This window comes from Mobula birostris, chromosome 4 (assembly GCF_030028105.1).
Source record: "Mobula birostris isolate sMobBir1 chromosome 4, sMobBir1.hap1, whole genome shotgun sequence".
NCBI lineage: Eukaryota > Metazoa > Chordata > Chondrichthyes > Myliobatiformes > Myliobatidae > Mobula > Mobula birostris.
In genome coordinates this window covers 201,124,108-201,145,576 of record NC_092373.1, presented here as the reverse complement: position 1 = coordinate 201,145,576, position 21,469 = coordinate 201,124,108, and the positions used below count along the sequence as shown (strand labels likewise).

Below are 21,469 nucleotides of genomic sequence, written 5' to 3'. Positions count from 1 at the left end.
GATTTAAGGTGGAGGGTTACATGGGAGGCCGGGTTTAACGATCGGCACAACATTGTGGGCCGAAGGGACTGTACTGTTCTATGTTCTATATTCTATCTCATTGAAACCTATCGAATATCGAAAGGCCTAGATAAAGCGGATGTGGAGAGGATGTTTCCTTTAGTGGGACTGTCTAGAGGGCACGGTTTCAGACTAGAGGGACATCCATCTAGAACAGAGATGAGGAAACTTCCTTTATCCAGATGGTAGTGAATCAGTGGAATTCCTTGTCACAGGCAGCTGTGGAGGCCAAGTCATTGAGTATAATTAAAGCAGAGGGTTCATAGGTTCTTGATTAATCAGGGCATCATAGGTTACATGGAGAGGACAGGAGAATGGGGTTGAGAGGTATAATAATGATGGAATGGCGGAGCAGACTCAATGGGCTGAATGGCCTAAATCTGCTCCTATCTCTCATGGTCTTAAACAGTTACTTTCCCCAAGCAGTAAGCACCCAATATCCCACCTCTCCAAACCCCCAACTACCACTACTTTATCATTTGCTATCAGAATCGTCTTATATACAGACACTCCTGTGTCTAGCTTCACTTTATGGACATACAATGAATCTGTGTATATAGTGTATTTATTGTTTTTTATTAATATTGTGTTCTTTACCTTATTGTATTTTTTGTGCTGCATCAGATCTGGCGTAACATTTCATTCTTCTTTACAATCGTGTACTGGAAATGACATGAAACAATCTTGAATCTTGAATTTTGGAGAGTGGGAGGGTTGATTGTTGAAGAAGGGATGGCAATAGAGGAATGGATGGATTATTGAGCAGGAGGAATAACAGGGATTGGTTCGGATCTGGAAATCTGTGTTTGGTAGTGAGGTGGGTGATGTGGTAAATATTGTACATATGACATGCTATCCACTGTCCTGATCTGCCTCATCCCCATCCCCACCAGGCAGAGGAGTGGAAAGCACGCGCGCAAACATTCCAGCTCTGGTGTGATGGAATTGTCCAACTCTACCGGCAGTTCATGAGAAGCTCGAACAGGGCGATTGTCTACGACCTTTACCCTTACCTCTGGGACATCAGGAACACACTCCTCGTTGCCAAGGCTTTTGTGATGTGGCTGGGTGAGTGAACGGCTCCATTTATCACTGGTGAGGAGGGTTGGGCCCCAGGTATAGACTGTACACGAAGGGGAAAGTGAGGCAACATTCAGATTCAGATTTATTTATCACATATTCATGGAAATATGGTGAAGTGTAATATTTGTGTTAAGAACAAAGGAATGTGCTACGAGCAGCCTGCACATGTTGCTACACATTCTGGTACCAACACAGCATGCCCAGAATGCTCGGCAGAACAGAACACGAGGCATCAGCAAAACAAGCCCTTTGCTCCCTCCCACTTTTGTACGCACACGGCCAGGCCTCCCAATCTAACTCCATGCCAGGCTTCCAACTTCAACTCCAGGCCAGGCTTCCAACTTCAACTCCAGGCCATACCTCCAAATCTAACTCCAGACCATGCCTCCAAATCTAGCTCCAGGCTCAGGCCAGCAATAGCAGAACGGACTTTGAATTCCAGGCTTTGGCCATCGGGCTTTGATCTTTGGTATTGAGCCCCAGACTAGAGATCTCGAACTTCAGACTCGAACTCTGGGCTTCCCAACTGACCAGACCTCATGACAGCTTGTGCTCCTGCTCGCATGGACATCTGATCCTAGGACAAAACCAACCTAGGACAGTCCAATATCCATGGATGTCCTTCATCACACGTCCATGTGCTTGCCATCAAGCGCAGAGTGGTGGCCGTGACTTTGGATGTCCTTTGTCCCATGTCCATATCACTGGCCTTCCAGCACGGAGAAGAGGCCTGCCCTCTAACTCCCCACATCCCTGTCCCTAAACCTTAATTTGACCTCTAGTTCGCCCATATCCCTTTCCCTAAACCTTATTCTGACCTCTTACTTCCCCATATCCGTGTCCCTAAACCCTATTTGTACCTCTAACTCCCCACAGCTCTCTCTGTAAACCCTAATATGTTGCCTAATTCCCCACATCCCTGTCCCCAAATCCTAACCTGACCCCTAACACCCCTCTCCATCCCTAAGAGACATCCTACGACTTCAAAATCAACGAAGGCTGAGCCATGATCTCGACGAACACCGTAGCTTGGAGCCAGCTGGACCAGAAAAAAGGAAAAAAATGTTTGCCTTAGACCTGTACTGACCACCGGCACGGTGTCATTCAAAAGGTGTTGCGATTAAAGTAGACCATACCAGGTGTCGCCTGTCTTGAATGTGTGTGGGCAATTAAACCCGAGGCTGAGGCAATGGGGCAGCTGTGCCTGGAATCTGTTGTCTGGCAGGGCTCCCTCCCGGATTGCCACAGCTCTGAAATCTCCTGTGTGGCAGAGCTCCCTCCTGGATCTCCTGCTGCTGCTGCAAAAAACAAAATTCATGACATATTTGAGTGATTATAAACCTGATTCTGATATGATTCTCTTTTGTGGACTGAAAGTGATTAGGGGGCAGGGAGAAGGGAATCCTGGTTGATAAAAGGGGAAGGGAGAGGGCAGAGAGCAGGGAACACCAGAGAGACATTCTGTAATGATCAGTAAACCAATTGTTTGGAATCAAATGACCTTACCTGCTGTCTCAGGGCTGTGTGTGTCTGCACCTGAAATATTGAAATAACGGTGAAGTGCATCATTTGCACTGAAAATGTGCTGGGGGATGCCCACATGTGTTGTCATGCTCCGAGGCCAACATAGCCTGCCCACAACTCATTAACCCTAACCCGTGTGCCTTTGGAATGTGGGAGGGGATTGGAGCAGTCACATGGAGAACGTACAAACCCCTCACAGCCAACGGCTGGAATTGAACCTCGATCTCGCAGTTGGCATTGTAAAGTGTCATGCTAACTGCCACACTACTGTGTAAGCACATACTTTACTTTTTCCAGTGATGCTGACCCAGTCAACACTGGATGAAAACAGGGAAAATGCTGAAAATATTATTCCCCTTCTTTCTCTCTGCCACTACCTGTAATGGAAAATGTTTCATGACCACTCTGAAGATTGAGTGACAGAAAGACATGGTTTTAGCCCAATCTCAGTGCAGAATCATTTCAAGATGGACTGCACCATCATCCCAACACTTTTTAAGGTGTGAGGTTGAGACTTGTTTTGCAAGGTCAGGCTCATGGTCGTGGTTATGAAAAGAATGGTGAGACACATCTCAAGAAATTTGATTTAACTCTGTTGGTGGGTAACCTTTTGGGCTCCAAAGGGGTGCTAAATTCTGATGTTTCTGTGAACGAAGGTTCTTTGGATGTCAAGAATGCATAAAACTTGTTACTTATGATAGCTGATTAAGCGTGACAAAAACAAAACAAGAAAGAAAATGAAGCATGAGGAGGAGAGAAAGTGAAAGAGTGGCAGGGAAAGAGCAAAGAAGTACTTGTTGGAAGTATAGAATTGATGGCTTTGTGGCAAAGTTTGCAGACGATACAAAGATTGTTGAAGGGGCAGGTAGTTTTGAGGAAGTGGAGAGTCTACAGAAGGACTTGGACAGATTAGGAGAATGGGTAAAGAAGCAGCAGATGCAATACAGTGTGGGAAGTGTATGGTCATGCACCTTGGTAGAAGAAATTAAAGGGTTGACTATTTTCAAAATAGAGAGAAAATATAAAAAACTAAGACACAAAGGGACTTGGGAGTCCTTGAGCAGGACTTCCTAAAGGTTAGTTTGTAGGTTGAGTCTGTGGTGAGGAAGGCAAATGTGATGTTAGCATTCATTTCAAGAGGACTAGAATATAAAAGCAGGGATGTAATGTTGAGACTGGTGAGGCCTCACTTAGAGCATTTTGAGCAGTTTTGGGTCCCTTATGTGCTGAAACTGGACAGGCTTCAAAGAAGCTTCACAAAAATGATTCTAGGATTAAACTGTTTGTCATATGAGGAGCCTTTGATGGTTCTGGGTCTGTACTCACTGGAACTCAGAGGAACAAGGGGACATCTCATTGAAACCTATCAAATGTTGGAAAGGCCTCAACAGAGTGGATGTGGAGAGGATGTTTCCTATAGTAGGGTAGTTTAAGACTATCTCATTGAAACCTATCGAGTGTTGAAAAGGCCTCAGTAGAGTGGATGTGGAGAGGATGTTTCCTATAGTAGGGTAGTCTAAGATCAGAGGAAGCAGCTTCAGAATATAGGGCGTCCATTTAGAATGGCGTTGAGGAGGAATGTCTTTAGCCAGAGAGTGGTGAATCTGTGGAATTTGTTACCACAGTCAGCTGTAGAGGCCAAATCTTTATGTATATTTAATGTCGAGGCTGATAGTTTCTTGATTGGTCGGGGCACGATGGATACGGGGCGAAGGCAAGAGATTGGTGCTGAGAGGAAAAATGGAACAGCCATGATGAAATTGCAGAGCAGACTCAATGGGCCAAATGGCCTAATTCTGCTCCTCTATCTTATGGTCTTATGCTTATACCAGTTTGCTAGTTCCATTAAATTTCCATCCATAGTGGATATTCCATTCAGATTTTGTTGTTTGAATTAGCCAATAACATAGCCCACATTCTAATCATGTGATACCCAGCGCTGGAACCAAGAAACTTCCAGAAAGATATAGAGGAACTGTAACCACTAGGAAACTCACTGAACAATTGTGTATAAATACTGTAGGTAATTATATAAAAATACAACCAAGCATAAGAAAGTTAAACTTCAAGGACACTAATAACTATAGTCTAATCAAACAGGCGAGTACACGGATGATAATTCTGCCAACTACAACAGCTCTCTGATCGTTAATTCTATTTCCCCTAGATGGCCGTATTGAGAAGAATACCTTCTCCTTTAACTCTTGGATGAACTGCTTCCAGTGTGAGTATTGTTATGTTTTAATCATGTTGCGAACCATGAACAGATCTGTGATTGTTGGCCTCAAAACCATTCCTCTCAAAAGCTGAGAAAGCCCTGTGCCTGAGAAAATGCCTTTTTGTCGTTATCCTCTTCCTGACTGGCCTCCCAGGTTCTACTTAAAGTGATCCAGAGTTCAGAATCAGATTGTTAGTTTATTATGATTGACATATGTCATGAAATGTGTGCTGAAGAACGCTCTTGGCCCAATTTGTCGACTATCTAGTTACTTCCATAGAATCAGAATCAGAATCAGGTTTATTATCACCAGCATGCATCGTGAAATTTGTTAACTTAGCAGCAGCAGTTCAATGCAATACATGATACAGAAGAAGAAGAAGAAAAATAAATTTAAAAAATCAATCAATCAATTACAGTATATGTATATTGAATAGATTAAAAATCGTGCAAAAACAGAAATAATATATATTAAAAAAGTGAGGTAGTGTTCACAAGTTCAATGACCATAGTTAGAAACATAGAAACATAGAAAACCTACAGCACAATACAGGCCCTTCGGCCCACAAAGTTGTGCCAAACATGCCCCTACCTTAGAAATTACTAGTCTTACCCATAGCCCTCTATTTTTCTAAGCTCCATGTACCTATCCAAAAGTCTCTTAAAAGACCCTATTGTATCCGCTTCCACCACCATTGCTGGCAGCCCATTCCACACACTCACCACTCTGCGTAAAGAAAAACAACTTTCCCCTGACATCTCCTCTGTACCTACTCCCAAGCACCTTAAACATGTGCCCTCTTGTGGCAGCCATTTCAGCCCCGGGAAAAAGCCTCTGACTATCCACACAATCAATGCCTTTCATCATCTTGTACGCCTCCATCAGGTCACCTCTCATCCTCCGTCGCTCCAAGGAGAAAAGGCCGAGTTCACTCAACCTGTTTTCATAAGGCATGCTCCCCAATCCAGGCAACATCCTTGTAAATCTCCTCTGCACCCTTTCTATGGTTTCCACATCCTTCCTGTAGTGAGGCGACCAGAACTGAGCACAGTAGTTCTTCCAGCATTTTGTGTGTGTTGCTTTGGATTTCCAGCATCTACAGAATCTCTTGTGTTTATGTCATGAAATTCATTGTTTTGTGACAGCACTACACAATAAAAATAACTACTATAGACATGAGAGGTTCTGCAGATGCTGGAAATCCAGAGCAACTCACACAAAATGCTGGAGGAACTCAACAGGTCAGGCAGCATCTATGGAGGGAAATAAAGAGTCAACGTTTCGGGCTGAGACCCTTTATTGGGACTGAGAAGGAAGGCGGAAGGAGCCAGAATAAGAAAGCAGGGGGTGGGGAAGGAAGGTGGTAGGTGATACCAGGTGAGTGGGAAGGTGGATGTGGGGGGAATGGAGAATGGAGTAAGAAGCTGGGAGGTGATAGGTGGAGGAGGTAAAGGGCTGAAGAAGAAGGAATCTGATAGGTTACAGTGGACCATGAGGCTAAAGGACACCAGAGGGAGGTGATAGGCAGGTGAGGAGAAGGGAAGCCAAAATGGGGGATTAAAAAGGAGAGAAGGGGGAGGGGGGATAAATTACTAGAAGTTAGAGAAATCAATGTTCATGGTAACAGTTTGGAGGCTACCAGATAGAATATGATGTGTTGCTCCTCCAACCAGAGTGTGGTCTCATTGTGATTGTAGAAGAGACCATGGACCTACATTTAGGTTACTATAGGTGGTAACAAAAATAAATAAATTAGTGCAAAAGAGGAATCGCGAGGTGGTGGTCATGGACTGTTCAGAAATCTGATGGCAGAGGGGGAGAAGCTGTTCCCAAACACTAAGTGTGGGTTTTCAGGCTCCTGCACCTCCTCCCTGATGGCATGTTTCGGGTTGTCAGGGTCTTTACTGATGGATGTTGCCCCCTTGACGCACCACCTCTTGAAGATATCCTCGATGGTGGGGGAAGGTTGTGACCATAATAGAGCTGGCTGAACTTACAACCCTCTGCAGCTTCTTGGAACCCTTTACATTGGAGCCTCTATACATCGTGCACACACATCCCCAGATCATCATGTTGACCGCCAGGTAACGGCTAGATATTCCTGCAGATGCTAGAAATCTTGGATCAACACATACAAAATGCAGGAGGAACTCTGCAGGTCTGGCAGCATCTACGGAGGGGGATAAAGGAGTTGATGGTCCGAGCCAAGATCCTTCTTCAGGACTCCTGCTGCCTGACTTGTGGAGTTCCTCCAGCACTTTGTATATGTTGCTCACTTAAATTCTCATACTCATTTGAAAATTCCTGCAATATTTCTCCTCTCCCTATAATCTTCTCCAAACCAAGAACCATCAAAGATCCCCCTGCTCATTCAATTCTGAACCCTTACCGATCCCTGACTCCCATTGCTCACCCATTGGAAACTATACAGTCAGCTAGCAGGGATTCTAGGTATCCAATAACTGTGATAACTAACAATACTAGATGAGCAATTAGTTATATTAATGAATACTTCCACAGCTGAGAAGGACAAGGAATAACTAACTTAACCTTCTACCAAAACAAACAGCCATAATGGAGGTGTATGTCCATGATACTGTGAATGCACACAGATTTTTTTCACTAGGATGGGGAATGAAGAACCAGAGGGCATATTTTTAAGGTGGTATTTTATTTATCTTTTTATTGAGATACAACGCAGAGTAGGTCTTTCTGGCCCTTCAAGCCAAGCAATTAGTTATATTAATGAATACTTCCACATCTGAGAAGGACAAAGAATAACTAACTTAAACTTCTACCAAAACAAACAGCCATAATGGAGGTGTGTAACCATGATACGATGAATGCACACAGATTTTTTCACTGGGATGGGGAATTAAGAAGCAGAGGGCATATTTTTAAGGTGGTACAGTCGACCCTTCTTATCCACGGGGGATTGGTTCCGGGACCCCCCGCGAATACCAAAAAACGCGGATGCTCAAGTCCCTTACTAACATGTCTCAGTGTGGTGGACTTTAGGACCTAGCAGAGCTCCGGACCTTATTTAACCAGTCTTAGTGTGGTGGACTTTAGGTCCCGGCAGAGCTCAGGACCCGCTGCCCGCGGCGCAGAAAATGATCACGATTGAAAATAAAGTGGAAATAATAAAGCGATCGGAAAGAGGTGAAATGCCATCGGTCGTTGGAAAAGTGTTAGACTACAGTTGGTCAATGATCGGAACAATTTTAAAGGATAAAGTGAGAATAATGGAGCATGCGAAAGGCCCTGCCCCGATGAAAGCTACAATTATTACTAAGCAACGCAGTGGTTTAATTATTGAAATACATACGTTTCTTAAGTGTTTTATGTGCATAGAAAGGTAAAATATATACTATATACTAAGACAAACGTTTGACTAACTGACGTTAAATAATACTGGATGTACCTGTTCCGACTTATGTACAAATCTGACTTACAGACTGCCTGTACTTTAAATCATCTCTATATTACTTATAATACCTAATACAATGTAAATACTATGTAAAATAGTTGTTATACCGTATTGTTTAGGGAATAATGACAAGGAAAAAAAAGTCTGTACATGCTTAAACAACGAGTGCTGGAGAGGGAACTTCTGGGTTTTCCCGATCAGCGGTTGGTTGAATCCGTGCATGCGGAACCCGCAGATAAGGAGGGCCGACTGTATTTTATTTATCTTTTTATTGAGATACAGCGCAGAGTAGGCCTTTCTGGCCCTTCGAGCCAAGTCCCCCAATTTTGATGCTAGCCTAATCACGGGACAACTTAACATGATCAATTAACCTTCCAACCAGTACGTCTTTGGACTGTGGGAGGAAACTGGAGCACCTGGAGGAAACCATGCATTCATGGGGAGTACGTACAAACTCCTTACAGGCAGCACGGGAAGTGAACCTGGTTCGCCTGTACTGTAAAGCATTGTGCTAACCACTATGCTACCATGCTGCCCAGTATAGATGGGTAGGTTTAATACCAAACTGAAGATCAACCTTTTTTACCCAGAGGATGGTTCGTACATGGAATGAACAAAGTGATGTGATTAGATTAAATTAGCTTTATAATACATCAAAACATACAGTAAAATATGTCCTTTGTGCCAACCACCAACATAGTCCAAGGATTGTGCTGGGGGCAGCCGGCAAGTGTCATTAGGCTTATGGTGCCAACACAGCACGCCAGCAGTTCATTAACCCTAACCTATACGTCTTTAGAGTGTGGGAGGAAACCAATGCAGTCACTTGGAGAACGTTCAGACTCTTTACGGGAACTGAACCCTGATCATCCAGCACTGTAAAGTGTTACACTACTAACACCCAACAAGTTTGTTTTTATAAATTTATGAATCTATTTGCCTTCTGTCTATTCCTCACCTTACACGTGTGGCTTCATTTATTGGCTGGAAAGCACATCTGGATATCCTGTAGTTATGAAGGGTGGTGTATACACAAGTTCTAAAATCCAAAGGTCATGAAGTGTTGATGGCTAAACACGCTGCATATCAAAGTGGACTGTCTGTTATCACCACATGAGCCTTAGTGATAATAGGAACAGGATTATTATTTATTGATAATATCAGAATTGTTAGGATTATTTTCTCTCCTGCTGAGAGGAAAGGAACAAATAATAGCAGGGTTTTTACACAGCCATCAGCAGATTCCTGGAGCTCTTGTTAAAGGACGTTGATGTGCTTGGCACTCTGTTCAACTGTGCCAGGAATCATCAGCTCCTTACGTCTGCTTCCCTTTTCAGTGAGATCACAGGTACCATCGGTCCCAATTTAATTATTTCACATCCTTTTATTCTTCTGCCAAACAGAAATGTATCATTAACCATGTTTACAATGAACTTGGTATCTATTACCATCTGTGGAAGTCTTCCAAATTATTCTGCCTAGAAATAATTCCTTTATTTCATGCACAGTACAGGCCCTTCAGCCCATGATGTTGTGCTGACATTTTAACTTATTCTAAGATCAACCTAACCCTTTCTTCCCTCCCACATAGCCCTCCATTTTTCTATCATCCATGCACCTATCTAAGAGTTTCTTAAATATCCGTAATGTGTATGCCTCTATCACCACCCCTGACAGGGCATTCAATGCACTCACCACACTCTGTGTAAAAAAAAAACCTCTGGCATCCCCCCAATACCTTCCTCCAATCACCTTAAAGTTATGCCCCCCTGTGTTAGCCATTTCTGTCTTGGGTAAAGGTCTCTCGTTATCTACTCAATCTATGCCTCTTATCATCTTGTATACCTAAAGGAAAAACCCTCACTCCAAAAGAAAAGTTCAAAGTCCAAAGTACACTTATTATCGAAGAATGTATACATTATACATCCTTGAGATTTGTCTCCTTACAGGCAGCCACAAAACAAAGAAACCCTAAAGAACCCATTAAAAAAATGACTGTCAAACGCTCAATGTGCAGAGAAAAAAAATCATGCAAACAATAAAAGCAAGCAGGTAGCATTCTGAACTGAAGTTCACAAAGAGAGTCTCCATAAACTACAGCCTCAAAGTGGCACAGAGCCAGTGAACTGAACTGGCCCTTCCCTTGCCTTGGGCCCCGACACCCTGACCCTTTCAATCTGGCCTGATGTTTAACTGGTCATCCAAACATCGGGTTCTGTCGCTTTGATATGCTCTGGGACCTGGACCATGCTGCCTCGATTTGGCCTGACATTTAAATCGATCAAAGCTCGGGACCTTTCTTGCTCCGGCAACGGGCGTGCTGCTTTGCCTTGTCTTGCCATGGTTCTGTCACATTGAATCAAGTCCAAGTTCAAAGGGAAGTTACAGTTTATTATTTACGGTGATCATTTACCAGAAAAAGTGTGAATAAAAAAGTATTTAGTTGTTTATTTTGTTTCATTGGCCACCAGCAAATAGTCGCTGAGTTCCACCAGGACCATCTTAAACCGGCAGAGTTTTAAACCATCTTAAAACTCTTACTCCTGAGAAAAACCCTTGCTTCAGTTCTTAGACTCTAACCCCTGGCCTCCAAACCCCTCAGCTTGCAGGAATAATTTCTCCCCATCTACCTTATTCTTTCTCCAAGTTCTAATTGAAATCGGTTACCACCGAGAGATCCTGCCTTTTGTGGCGAGGATCTCCTTTCTTCCTTTCCAGTCCTGTTGAAGGGTCTCGGCGTGAAATGTTGACTGTTTATTTCCCTGCATAGATGCTGCCTGACCTGCTGAGTTCCTCCAGAATTTTGTGCATGTTGAACAGTCTGTATTTTCTGGCTTTATTTCAGATTTATGACACTTGCAGTGTTTTGCTTTCCTGGTGTGATTTGTGACATCATTCATTTCAATAAAGCATGCAGACATCCTGCTAAAGTTAATCATGTTGTGAATTGTGTTCTAGGGTGCCGTACCAACAGTACTCCTGTTGTCTTAGGAACAGAGGGGGAGACTTGGATTTACAGAGGCGGGCTTGTGGGAGAGTTTCAGGTAATGCGCTTGCACATTAATGCAACATCACCCTCCTCTCTTCCTTTTCAATTGAATCTATTGCTCACAGCACGTAATTTTGTTCAAATCTAAGGATTTGTCAAAGAAAAGAACTTTACAGAATTAGATTTATTTTAAAGATTTAAAGATCTTAAATACTAACCTTATTTGTCACATGTGGTGCAGCATGGTAGTGTAGTGGTTAGCACAATGCCTTACAGTACAAGCAACCAGGTTCAACTCCCACTGTTGGCTGTAAGGAATTTGTATGTTCCCTCCGTGACTGCATGGGTTTCCTCTGGGTGCTCTGGTTTCTTCCCACAGTCCAAAAATATACTGTTTGGTAGGTTAATTGGTCGTAGGTAAATTATCCCATAATTAGGGTCAGGTCACTCGCCTGAGTGCTACTGGTACCATGTAACCCAATACTACCTGTTACATGGTCGGGTGGTTGGCGACTAAACCGGCTCCCCCACCAGGCTTGCCTGGTGAGGAGGGTGGCTAGACACCCTGCAGAACGAAAAACAAGACCTGTCAGAGAGCGGATGAACCCTCTCATAGGGTCAACGGCCATCTAGCAAACACGTGCCGTGAAGCGCGGAAAGGACATCCCCTGCATCGAAGCTTGGTCTGGCCATTCACTGCCATAGAACTTCCCCCAGCCGACTTGGACCCCACCATGCCACTGGATCTGGGAGGGGATGTCGAGAGGGTGGGTCTGAACCTGTGCAACCCCTACTCACCTAAAATCCATTCACACACACGCTGTTCCTTTCTGAGGAGTGGGGTCAACCCCACTAACTGACTGAAAGGAACCGTCATCATCCTATAGGATGGATAGCCAGAGAGAGAGAGAGATCCCATGATTAGGCTAAGGCTAAATTGGAGATTGCTGGGCAGTGTGGCTTGAAGGGCTGGAGGGCCAATTCCGTGTGGTATCTCAATTTTAAAAAAGTTTAAAATGTACTTCCTGCCACTATCTGTAAGGAGTTTGTACGTTCTCCCCATGACCGTGTAGGTTTCATCATGGGACTGTGGTTTCCTCTGACATCCCAAAGATGTACAGATTACTAGCACCTTAGGAGGAACATTGGTTAGTAGGTTATTTGGTCACATGGGTGCAAATTGGGCAGCGCAGGCTCACTGGGCGTGAAGGGCTAGTTACCGTGCTGTATCACTAAAAATGAAAATATACAGTTGTCAAGTCAAATCAGCACGGACTGTGCTGGGGGCAGCCCACGAGTGTCACTATGCCTTTGACACCAACATAGCATGCCCACAACTCACTCACCCTAAGCGTATTTTGGAATGTGGGAGGAAACCCACGCGGACACGGGGAGAACGTACAAACTCCTTACAGACAGCGGCGGGAATTGAACCCCAATTTTATAGATGGTGCTCTAAAGTGTGGCAGTAACTACTGGACGACCATGCACTGACTTGGATGACACGAAATATGTTGCTTGGTGTAGCAGTACAGTGCATCCTTTTCCGAGGATCATCAGCTTGTGAATTCCTGAGATCCCGAGAGTGATGCCGTCTGGAGCTTAGCTCCTGGTAGGGTCACCCATGGAGGTACGATCAAGGGGGAGGTTTCACACAATGAGCAATCCGACCAAGACTTCAACGGTGGGGCTGGCAGAAGATGATGACACATTCCAAGGCAGTGAAGGGTCCCCAGTCATCTTGCTTTCCATGCCACTGGACTCTGACCCCTATCTTTCAAAGACCGTGTGATGGCTGCCTGTTCTTCAGCCTCCCCACGTTAAACAAAGTCACACACAGTAACTCCTGAGGAGAACATCATACTTGACTCGAGAGACTGCACTACAGTGCAAGGACATCAAGTTACTCACCTTCCACTGTGTTGCTGGGTTCAGTTCTGTAATTATTGCTATTCCTTGTATTACAGATGATGCTTCCGATCACAAGCAGCAGTGAGCTCTTTAACCAGCCCCCTCCGGTCTTCCCCACGCTGAAAGCGTACACCATCAGGCCCTTTGACCAGAAGGACAAGGTATTCAGATAAAAGCAGGGTTCACGAGGACCAAGGGAGATGGCTGCTGTGGTCCTGTCTCAGTTTGAATGATGCCCTGAATAATCATCAGATGAAGTTTCAATGTGCTCTGTGCATTTAATGGGCAGTGTATAAGGGGCACATTACTAAGCTCAGTGCTGAGGGAGCTGTACTCTGTACCTAATCTGAGCTGTCCCTGTGTTGGGAGAATGTGAACAAGGACAAGTCAAAGTAAATTTATTATGAAAGTACATATACTGTATGTCACTATATATTACCCTGAGATATTTTTTCTACCATCAGGAAGAAGGTACAGGAGCATTAGATTCCGTGCCACCAGGTTGAGGAACAGTTATTTCCCGACAGCCATCAGCTTCCTGAACCAGCGTGGATAATTTCACACACCTCAATTCTGAACTGACTCCACAACCTATGGATTCACATGAAAACTCATGTTTCCAGTATTATTATTTTTTTTAATTTGTAGAATACGTCTTCATTTGCACATTGGTTGTTTGTCAGTATTTGTTTTAAAATCAGAATCAGGTTCAATATCATTGGCATGATATTCAAATCCAGCTGGCTCCCCTGCACGCGTTCCATCCGTGCTGGGTTATGTGCTGGTGATCTGTTTGGAAACTCACCCGGCAGAAGGCAATGGCAAACCACTGCTGTAACTTGCCTCGTACGCGGTTCCCCACTACGTCAGCGAGGTGTGGAGGGAAATCGTCCGCTAACCGGAGAAACTCCAGATGGGATGTACCTTTCCTTTTTCCTTTGGTGACGTATCAGTTCTCCTCAAACTCCTAATGAAATATAGCCACTGTTGTGTCTTCTTTGTAATTAGATCAATGTGTTGGACCTAAGATAGACCTTTAGACATGTTGACACCCTTTCCACTGCTGAGCCCTCGGTAGTGACTGGTGTGTATTTCCTCGACTTCTGCTTCCTGAAGTCCACAGTCAATTCCTTAGTCTTACTGACGCTGAGTGCAAGGTTGCTATTGCAACACCACTCAGTCAGCTGATCTATCTTGCTCCTGTATGCCTCTTTGTCAACATCTGAAATTTTGCCACACAGTCATGAGTGTAGAGACAGTAGAGTAGTGGGATAAGCACTCATCCTTGAGGTGCAGCAGTGTTGATAGTCAGCAAAGAGGAGATGTTAGTTCCAATCCACACAGACTATGGTCTCCTGGTTAGGAAACATAGAAACATAGAAAATAGGTGCAGGAGTAGGCCATTCGTCCCTTCGAGCCTGCACTGCCATTTATTATGATCATGGCTGATCATCCAACTCAGAACCCCGCCCCAGCCTTCCCTCCATACCCCCTGACCTCCGTAGCCACAAGGGCCATATCTAACTCCCTCTTAAATATAGCCGATGAACTGGCCTCAACTGTTTCCTGTGGCAGAGAATTCCACAGATTCACCACTCTCTGTGTGAAGAAGTTTTTCCTAATCTCGGTCCTAAAAGGCTTCCCCTCTATCCTCAAACTGTGGCCCCTCGTTCTGGACTTCCCCAACATCGGGAACAATCTTCCTGCATCTAGCCTATCCAATCCCTTTAGGATCTTATACGTTTCAATCAGATCCCCCCTCAATCTTCTAAATTCCAACGAGTGCAAGCCCAGTTCATCCAGTCTTTCTTCATATGAAAGTCCTGCCATCCCAGGAATCAATCTGGTGAACCCTCTTTGTACTCCCTCTATGGCAAGGATGTCTTTCCTCAGATTAGGGGACCAAAACTGCACACAATACTCCAGGTGTGGTCTCACCAAGGCCTTGTACAACTGCAGTAGTACCTCCCTGCTCCTGTACTCGAATCCTCTCGCTATAAATGCCAGCATACCATTCGCCTTTTTCACCGCCTGCTGTACCTGCATGCCCACTTTCAATGACCGGTGTATAATGACACCCAGGTCTCGTTGCACCTCCCCTTTTCCTAATCGGCCACCATTCAGATAATAATCTGTTTTCCTATTTTTGCCACCAAAGTGGACAACTTCACATTTATCCACATTAAATTGCATCTGCCATGAATTTGCCCACTCACCCAACCTATCCAAGTCACCCTGCATCCTCTTAGCATCCTCCTCACAGCTAACACTGCCACCCAGCTTCGTGTCATCCGCAAACTTGGAGATGCTGCATTTAATTCCCTCATCCAAGTCATTAATATATATTGTAAACAACTGGGGTCCCAGCACTGAGCCTTGCAGTACCCCACTAGTCACCGCCTACCATTCTGAAAAGGTCCCGTTTATTCCCACTCTTTGCTTCCTGTCTGCTAACCAATTCTCCACCCACACCAATACCTTACCCCCAATACCGTGTGCTTTAAGTTTGCACACTAATCTCCTGTGTGGGACCTTGTCAAAAGCCTTTTGAAAATCCAAATATACCACATCCACTGGTTCTCCCCTATCCACTCTGCTAGTTACATCCTCAAAAAATTCTATGAGATTCGTCAGACATGATTTTCCTTTCACAAATCCATGCTGACTTTGTCCGATGATTTCACCGCTTTCCAAATGTGCTGTTATCACATCCTTGATAACTGACTCCAGCAGTTTCCCCACCACCGACGTTAGGCTAACTGGTCTATAATTCCCCGGTTTCTCTCTCCCTCCTTTTTTAAAAAGTGGAGTTACATTAGCCACCCTCCAATCCTCAGGAACTAGTCCAGAATCTAAATCGACGGGTCGAGGAAGTCGAGGATCCAGCTGCAGAGGGAGGTACAGAGACCCAGGTCTTGAGCTTGTTGAATAGAACTGAGAGTATGAACGTGTTTAGCACTGAGCTAGAATCAATGAACAGCAGCCATGTTTCTGTGAAGCAAAGTACACAGCAGTTCCTGATGTCCCTTTGATACTGCAATCTTGCTCTGAGGTCGGCAATTTTATTTTCTGAAGACTGTACATTCACCAGCAAGATATTAGGGAGGTGGGGGGGGGGTGGTATCTAAGTCCTCGGCCCTTCACTTGTACCTGTAGACTGGCTGAATTTCCACATTTCCATTTTCTTGAGGGGGAACTGCACTTGCGATCTAAGTCTGCAGTCTGGGATCCGTCGATTTTGAAGATCAACAGTTTTTTTTAAACATCTTAATACAATGTTGCTTACTGAAGTACCCAAGGTTGCATCTGTGGATTTCAGCAGTAGTCGTCCTAAATGGGAATATTTGATGATTCCCATCAGAGCTACACGCAAAGTGTTGCTACTTAACAGTGCCATCTTAGTTTATGTATAGTTTTCACAAATTCTACTGTATTTCTTTATTTTCCTATAAATGCCTGCAGGAAAGTGAATCTCAAGGTAGTATATGGTGATGTATATATACTTTGATAATTTATTTGCTTTGACTTTGATTTTGAATGTTGAATCATGTGTGTATATTTGGGATTTCCATTGAACTTGAAATTACGTCATTTTATTCATGGGCAATAAGGTCTGGAATTTCCTACCGAAACATTTCTACCTAAATAACTTCCTACCTGCCTCTCTCACTGTCCTCATAAGACCTACCTCTCTTAAGTTTCCTTTGCGTGGATCTGCATCAGATTTTGCCTCACGACAGAAGCAGACAAGGCATTGGGTTGCGAGTGACGTTGGAAAAGCAATTCCCTTTACGTAAGGTTCAGAGTAAATTTATTATTGAAGTACGTATATGCTAACATATTGTACTTTGAGATTCATTTTCTTGCAGGCATTCACAAGAAAATAAAGAAATACAATAGAATTTATGACAAAGACTGACAACCAACATGCAAAAGAAGACAAACTGTGCAAATAACAAAAAAAAAATCCAGGGAAAGTGAATTGTAAAGAGTCCTTGAAAGTGAGTCAGTAGGCTGTGGAACTAGTTCAGTGTTATGGAGAGTGAAGTTATCCACGCTGGTTTAGGAGCCTGATGGTTGAAGGGTAATAACTGTTCCTGAAGCTGGTGAGGTGGAACCGACGGCTCCTGTTTGTTCGTCCCAATGGTAGTAGTGAGAAGAGGGCATGGCCTGGGTGGTAGGGTTTTAAAAATGGCACTGGTAGCATACAGTGACATTTTGCGGGCAGCTAACATCTCGGGTAAAGCCTTCCCCGCCATTGAGTACATCTACATTGAGCACTGTCACAGGAAAGCAGCATTTATCATTATGGACACCCACCACCTAGGCCATGCTCTCTTCTCACTGCTGTCTTCAGGAAGAAGATTCAGGAGCCTCATGACCCACACCATCATGTTCAGGAACAGTTGCTACCCCTGAATCATCAGGCTCTTGAACCAGAGGGGATAACTTCACTCAACTTCACTTGCCCCATCATTGAAATGTTCTCATAACCAATGGACTTATTTTCAAGGACTGTTCATCTCATATTCTTGATATTGCTTATTTATTTCTTATTGTTACTTCTTCATTTATCTTTTATATTTGCACAGTTTGTTGACTTTTGCACACCAGCTGTAAGTCCATCCCATTGGGTGTGGTCTTTCATTGATTCTGCTGTGGTTCCTGTATTTATTGTGAATCCCCACAAGAAAATTAATCTCAGGGTTCTATATAGTGATTTTTTGATAACAAGTTTACTTTGAATTTTGAAAATACTGGATACACATCTTCTAAGCTGTTGCTGTAATTTGCTTTTGTTGTCTGTTCCCCCCTTTTGCAGAGGGTGTTGTACTCCATGTGCCTGGAGAGCTATGTCTGCAAGGTGAAAGGGAAGGATGACACAAACTGCCACCCCGACCTGATTGGAGACAGGTAAGGAGCCTGGAGGTCCCTCAGTGTGGGCACTGCTGTCACCTACTGGGCATGGCTTACATTGTACAAAGTCAAGTTGAGTTTCTTGTCAGAAACACAAGAGATTCTGCAGATCTTTTTTTTTTGTTTGGATATACAGCACAACAACAGGCCCTTCTGGCCCAATGAGCCTGCACCACCCAATTACATCCGTATGAAAGCCCTGAGCAACACACACACAATGCTGGAGGAACTCAGCAGGTCAGGCAGCATCAATGGAGGGGAATAAACAGTCAACGTTTCAGGTGAGGTCCCTTCATCAGGATTAGAAAGGAAGGAGGCAGAAAAAGGTGGGGAGAAGGGAAAGAGGACAAGCTGGTAGGTTATAGGTGAGACCAGCTGAGGGAGAAGGTGGGGTGGATGGGGGAGGGAGGATGAGATAAGAAGCTGGGAGGTGATAGGTGGAAAAAGTAAAGGACTGAAGAAAAGTGAATCTGATAGAAGAGGAAAGTGGACATGGGAGAAAGGGAAGAAGGAAAGGAACTAGAAGGAGGTGATGGGCAGGTGAAGAACAAAAGGGTTGAGAGTTCAAAGTTCGAGTTCAAAGTACATTTATTATTGAAGTATCACATTCAAAATGATGGAGGAACTCAGCAGGTCAGGCAGCATCAATGGGAATGAATAAACAGTTGTTTTGGGCCGAGACCCTTCAGGACTGCAAAAGAAGGGAAAAGACACCAGTGGGGGGAAGAGGAAGGAGAATAGCTAGAAGGTGAATATGTATACTCTATGCAACCATTAGGTTTGCCTCCTTACAGGCAGCCAAAAACAAACTCAGAAGAGCCCATTAAAAAAAGGAAACTGTCAGACACCCAATGTGAAAAAAAAGGAACAAGTCGTGCAAACCATAAAAAGTAAGCAGATAACATTCAGAACTAAAGTTCACACAAGTGAGTTGGCACCCACGAAGCCAGTCACAGCTGACTCTGTTGCAGGCCACAGCCTCAGTTCAGTGGAGAGTGGAGTAAACCTCACTGAGCAGCAAGCTGAACACTGGCCTGTCCCTCACCTACGGCATCAACACCCTGACCTTATCGATCCGGCCCGGCGCTCAGCTCAGGCAGGCAATTTGGTTGGGATGGATGAGAACTTTATGAGAAGTTTGGATAAGAAATGGATGAGAGGAATATGGTCTAGGTGCAGGTCAATGGGACTAGCAGAAAACAGGCTAGATTTGTTGGAGGGCCTGCTTCTGTTCTGTAGTGCTCTATGGCTCTGCTGAGCTGGGCTAAAGGGCCATTTTCACTAGCTTATGACAGCTTCTTCCCTCAACCTTTGAGACTAATGAATACCCTGCCACCACCAAGGTCTCATCACCAGGACAGCGAACTGTTTACTGAGTCAGGTTTTAATGTTAAAACCACTATCTTTATTAGTATCTACTCATAATATAGTAACTCAACCAAGATAAACAAAAGTTAACTGTGTTAGGTGTATATATGTGTGTAAATATAGCTCCCAAACTATCGAGCTTGGGGGAACAAGGCTTAGAGTCTTGAGATGGTAAAGTAGGAAAGTTCAGTCATCCATGGAATAAACGATGGGAGAGAAAGATTTTGTAATTCAAGGTGAAACGTAGAGAAAAGGTAAGTACGAAGTATTCCACAGGTTCTTTGTCAGGTAAACAAAGTAATATTCGCCGAAGATCTTGTCCGTAGAATCCGTCCACATACGAATTATCACCAAAAGTGACTTGTCACAGGAATATCGTCTTCGAGTGGTTACCACACAACATACCCAGGCAGGGGTTAACACAAGTGGTCCCACAGGATATCCCCGAAATCCACTCCTAGGGATTATATGAAGTGACAGTCACACATTTGTTGTGCACCATGTGCCAATGTTTAACCCAATCTTTTGGGCTTAAAAGAGTTCCAAACCGTCACAGTGACCAGCCGAAGTCCGGACAGCTGGTCTCTCCTCTCTCTCTCTACTGCGACTGAAGGTGTCTCTCTCTCTGTCTGTGTAAAAATCTGAAGCAAACTGCTTCACCCTGTGACTGACGTCATAGGCCCGCCTCACTCAGGTGTTTAAAGCGACAGTCCACAGTAAACAAAATCTGTGGGTTTGTAACATATGTATATGTACTGTGTGTACACTGTGGTCCGTAGGAACATTATTTTGTTCGGTTGTATATACGTACATCAGGTAGGAATAAACTTGGACTTGAACTTGCTGCTTTCCTTTAGGTTCCTGGGCCACTTCCTGACATTGTGCCCGGATTACTGCTTTGTGCTGGAGGACGAGCATGGAGTTTGTGGCTGTGTGTGTGGAGCCTTGGAGGTCAAGGCATTCCTGAAGGGGACTGAGGCAGTGTGGCTTCCTGCCATGCAGGAGAAATACTCCAAACCTACAGCTCTCGAAAGCCTAACTCCGACTCAGGTGACGCCTTGGGACATCATAGTGGGGAGAGGTCCATTGCACACTTGGGGCCACTTGCCTGTGTTCCTATTGAAATGTCTGCATTTGTATCACACCTTTTATAAACTCCCATGTGTCCCCTTCATTCTTAAACAGCTATTGAAATATTTCAGATTTACGGTCAGAACAGTTTATTGTCATATGCAACAGGGTGCAATGAAATTCCTGATGAATGTATGAAATTTATTATAGGAAGCTCATCAGCCAGATTCCACAAAACACCAATAATCAAATAAATTGTTTTTAAATCTGCAGATGCTGAAAATCCAGAACACACACACACACACACACACACACACACACACACACATATACATATATATATATATATATATATATATATATATATATATATATATATATATATATATATATGTACTGGAGGAACTCAGAACTCAGCAAGTCAGGCAGCATCTACGGTGAGGAAAATAAATGGTGACAAAGGTGGCATATATTGTCTTCTCTTAACTTTTGGTGATTTCTGCCCCCACTTCTTCTCTTTTTGCCCAGTTCCCATTCTGGCTCCCCTCTTACACCTTTTCTTCTCCTCCCCTACTTTCCTTCTCTCATGGTCCACTCTCTTTTCCCATCAGATTCCTTCTTCTTTAACCCTTTAACTCTTCTACCTATCACCTCCCAGCTTCATACTTCATCTACCCCACCCACCTTCCCACTATCGCCTGCCATATTGTACTCCTCCCCTTCCCCACCTTCTTATTCTGGCTGCTTTTCCCTTTCTCTCCAGTCCTGATGAAGGGTCTGGCCCGGAAATATCAACTATTTATTCCCCTCCATAGCTGCTGCCTCACCTGGTGAGTTCCTCCAGCATTTGTGTGTGTTGCTCCAGATCATTTTAGGTAGTGTAGTGCAAAGGAAAAG

At 44.1% G+C, this 21,469-nt stretch overlaps 1 protein-coding gene across 3 annotated transcripts in view; it reads left to right on the top strand.

Annotated features, from left to right (window-relative positions):
- Positions 1-21,469, top strand: part of LOC140196870 (protein O-GlcNAcase) — a 105,532-nt gene that overhangs the window by 70,683 nt on the left and 13,380 nt on the right. For 2 of the 3 annotated variants that reach the window (XM_072256763.1, XM_072256764.1), the window contains 6 exons: positions 954-1,128; positions 4,835-4,891; positions 11,275-11,360; positions 13,273-13,377; positions 18,039-18,130; positions 20,359-20,551. In XM_072256763.1, the coding sequence (XP_072112864.1) occupies positions 954-1,128; positions 4,835-4,891; positions 11,275-11,360; positions 13,273-13,377; positions 18,039-18,130; positions 20,359-20,551 (708 nt within the window). Of the gene's footprint in view, positions 1-953; positions 1,129-4,834; positions 4,892-11,274; positions 11,361-13,272; positions 13,378-18,038; positions 18,131-18,269; positions 18,372-20,358; positions 20,552-21,469 lie in introns of those variants that run through there. The other variant, XM_072256765.1, reaches the window with a different exon arrangement.